At 49.4% G+C, this 2437-nt stretch overlaps 1 protein-coding gene across 1 annotated transcript in view; it reads left to right on the top strand.

Moving 5' to 3' along the window:
• The window catches only part of BCORL1 (BCL6 corepressor-like 1), a 61917-nt gene that overhangs the window by 36572 nt on the left and 22908 nt on the right, over positions 1 to 2437 (top strand). Inside the window, exon 8 of the mRNA XM_006862833.1 lies at positions 1866 to 2032. Within this exon, the coding sequence (XP_006862895.1) occupies positions 1866 to 2032 (167 nt within the window). The remainder of the gene's footprint in view (positions 1 to 1865; positions 2033 to 2437) is intronic.

Below are 2437 nucleotides of genomic sequence, written 5' to 3'. Positions count from 1 at the left end.
ACACTCAGGCATATATAATAATTTACACCTCCAAAGGGCACACGCTGCGAGTCTGCCTCCTGGCCACCAGCTCTTAGTCACTCTTTTCCCATGAATCTAGAGTCCTCAGCGGCTTCCTCTCTCCAGGACCCCATCTCTGCCTCCATCTCTGGCATCGCTGCTTCTCTGGATAGGGTCCCGCATTCTGCTTGTGCTCCTCTCCCTTGGTGGTCCTAGGGTTCCAGTATCTTTTGAATCCATCTTTGCACAAAGTTTTTGAAGCCTCCTCATATACTCACACACATATTTATTAGTGTATGCCTGTATACTTATTATACACACGTACAAGTATGTATGAGGGGGCTTGAAAAGGTTTGTGGCAAATGAAATGAAAAGATAATGGAATTTTCCCACAAACTTTTTGAAGTCCTCTTAAATATACTTAGTTAATATATGCATAAGTAGTCCTAGTGACTCAATGGTGAAGCACTCGGCTACTACCCAAAAGGGTTGAATCCACCAGCTAGCTCTGTAGGAGAAGGACATGGCAGGCTGTTCCCTGAAAAATGACAGCCAAGAAAACCCTATGGGTTAGTTCTGCTCTCTCATATGGGATCCAGTCAGAATCAACTCAACACAGCAACAGTATATACATATATATTTGTATATGTAAGGGTGTGGGTCTGTGTGCGCATGCCCACATACAGACACACACATATCTGAGTTCAAACCAAGGTCTTTTTGATTCCCAGGGTAGGAGTGGAAGACTAACTTGTTTACCAGACTCAGATTATCTTGTTGGATATTTAGCTTGCTGCCCACTTTTTATTTATAGGCACTTGAACACGAATCTTTGCCCACCCCACTCATAGGTTGTCCGGATTTGCTCTTAGCAGTGGCATTGCTGGGTCCCTCTGTTTTTTTTTTTTTTGTTTTTTTTCCAGGCGGGCCAGCACAGGCCAGCCAACTTGACAGGGGCTCCCCAGTTCGTGCACCCATCTTTGTTGAGCATTAAGAGCAACCTGAAACAGAAATGATGCCAGTCCCTGCCCTCCAGATAATTCTTGTGTTACCCAGGGCAAAAGTAGCAAATATGCTGCCATCAGAGAACCAAAGTGGCCAGGGCCCTCGTGTACGGGACGGCCTGTTTGGGAGGGCAGGGAATTGTGGTCTGAGAGGGCTGTGGGGAAGAGGCCACAATGGGCACTGGTAAGCAGGGTAGGAGGCATATACAGAGCTGCTTTAGCCAGCCTCTGAGCTGTCAGTCAACCCAGAGGAGTGTCTGATCTGACCAGTACCTGGAGAAGGTGCGATGCTCGTGCACTTGGAAGATACGCTGGTTTGAAAGCCAAGGCCTCAGCTCATTCACCAGCTCAGTCCCTTACCAGCTAGGGTGCCCCCAGCGCCTGGAGTGCCACCTTTGGTCCTATCACCTCCACCCACAGAAGTTACTCATGAATTTGAGGGAGGCCTGGAGTTTACTGTGCTGGGATGAGAATAGCATCCGGGGTTACCACTTGAAGCAGCTCTTTCTTCCTGCTTCTCTAAGTCCCACTAGCAATTGCTCTGTGTCCACATCACCCCACATCTCAGTTCTAGTCTCAAAGTCACAGACCCAGTGAGCCCTAGGGTTTAGGCAGGTGATGCTCCTTAAGGACCTCATCCCCACAACCACCACCCAGCTGAATGTTCTTGGCTCTGAGAAATGTATCCCCATTGGCAAATAAATAGCCCAGAGCTGAGGGCCCGGCGGTAGAGTGAGGTCTGCTTGTCAGTCCCTGCTATGAAGGTCACGCTCTGAGACTGATGTTCGTAGCGCATGAACCTGAGGTGATTTCAAGCATTAGACCTCTCTGGTCATGAAGCCCCTGTCCTTGTCCCCACAGGACGTTGTTCTCTACTGCCTCCAGAAGGATAGTGAGGACGTGAATCACCGTGACAATGCTGGCTACACAGCCCTGCATGAGGCTTGCTCCCGGGGCTGGACTGACATCTTGAACATCCTGCTGGAGCATGGAGCCAATGTGAACTGCAGCGCACAGGATGGCACGAGGCAAGGAGGCGACTCCATCCCCACCTCAGCTCCTCTCTCAAGAACTAGCCAGCTGCACATTACAGAGAAGCTGTGTCCAGAGGCATTTCAGACAAGCTTCTATAGACAGAAGGGAGAACCAGCATAGGGCCTGGGCAGCTGAGTTCTGGGCTGGCCAATCCATACTGGTTACAGGGTGGATTTATCGTCTAGGACTCATAGGCTTCCCACAAATCACCATCTCAGACTTGGGCTTTGAGAGCTAACTGGGAAGCTGACTTTAGTGGTACATTTCAGATTAGAGGGTTTTTTTAACCTGTTATATCTTAAAGCAAGGAGCTCTGGTAGCGTAGTGGTTACGAATCGGGCTGCGAACCTTAAGGTCAGCGGTTCGAAACTACCAGCTGCTCTGCGGGAGAAAGATGA

This window comes from Chrysochloris asiatica, unplaced genomic scaffold (assembly GCF_000296735.1).
Source record: "Chrysochloris asiatica unplaced genomic scaffold, ChrAsi1.0 scaffold00051, whole genome shotgun sequence".
Lineage (NCBI taxonomy): Eukaryota > Metazoa > Chordata > Mammalia > Afrosoricida > Chrysochloridae > Chrysochloris > Chrysochloris asiatica.
Note: the sequence above shows the minus strand (reverse complement) of the source record. Positions and strands in the feature narration are given on the sequence as shown.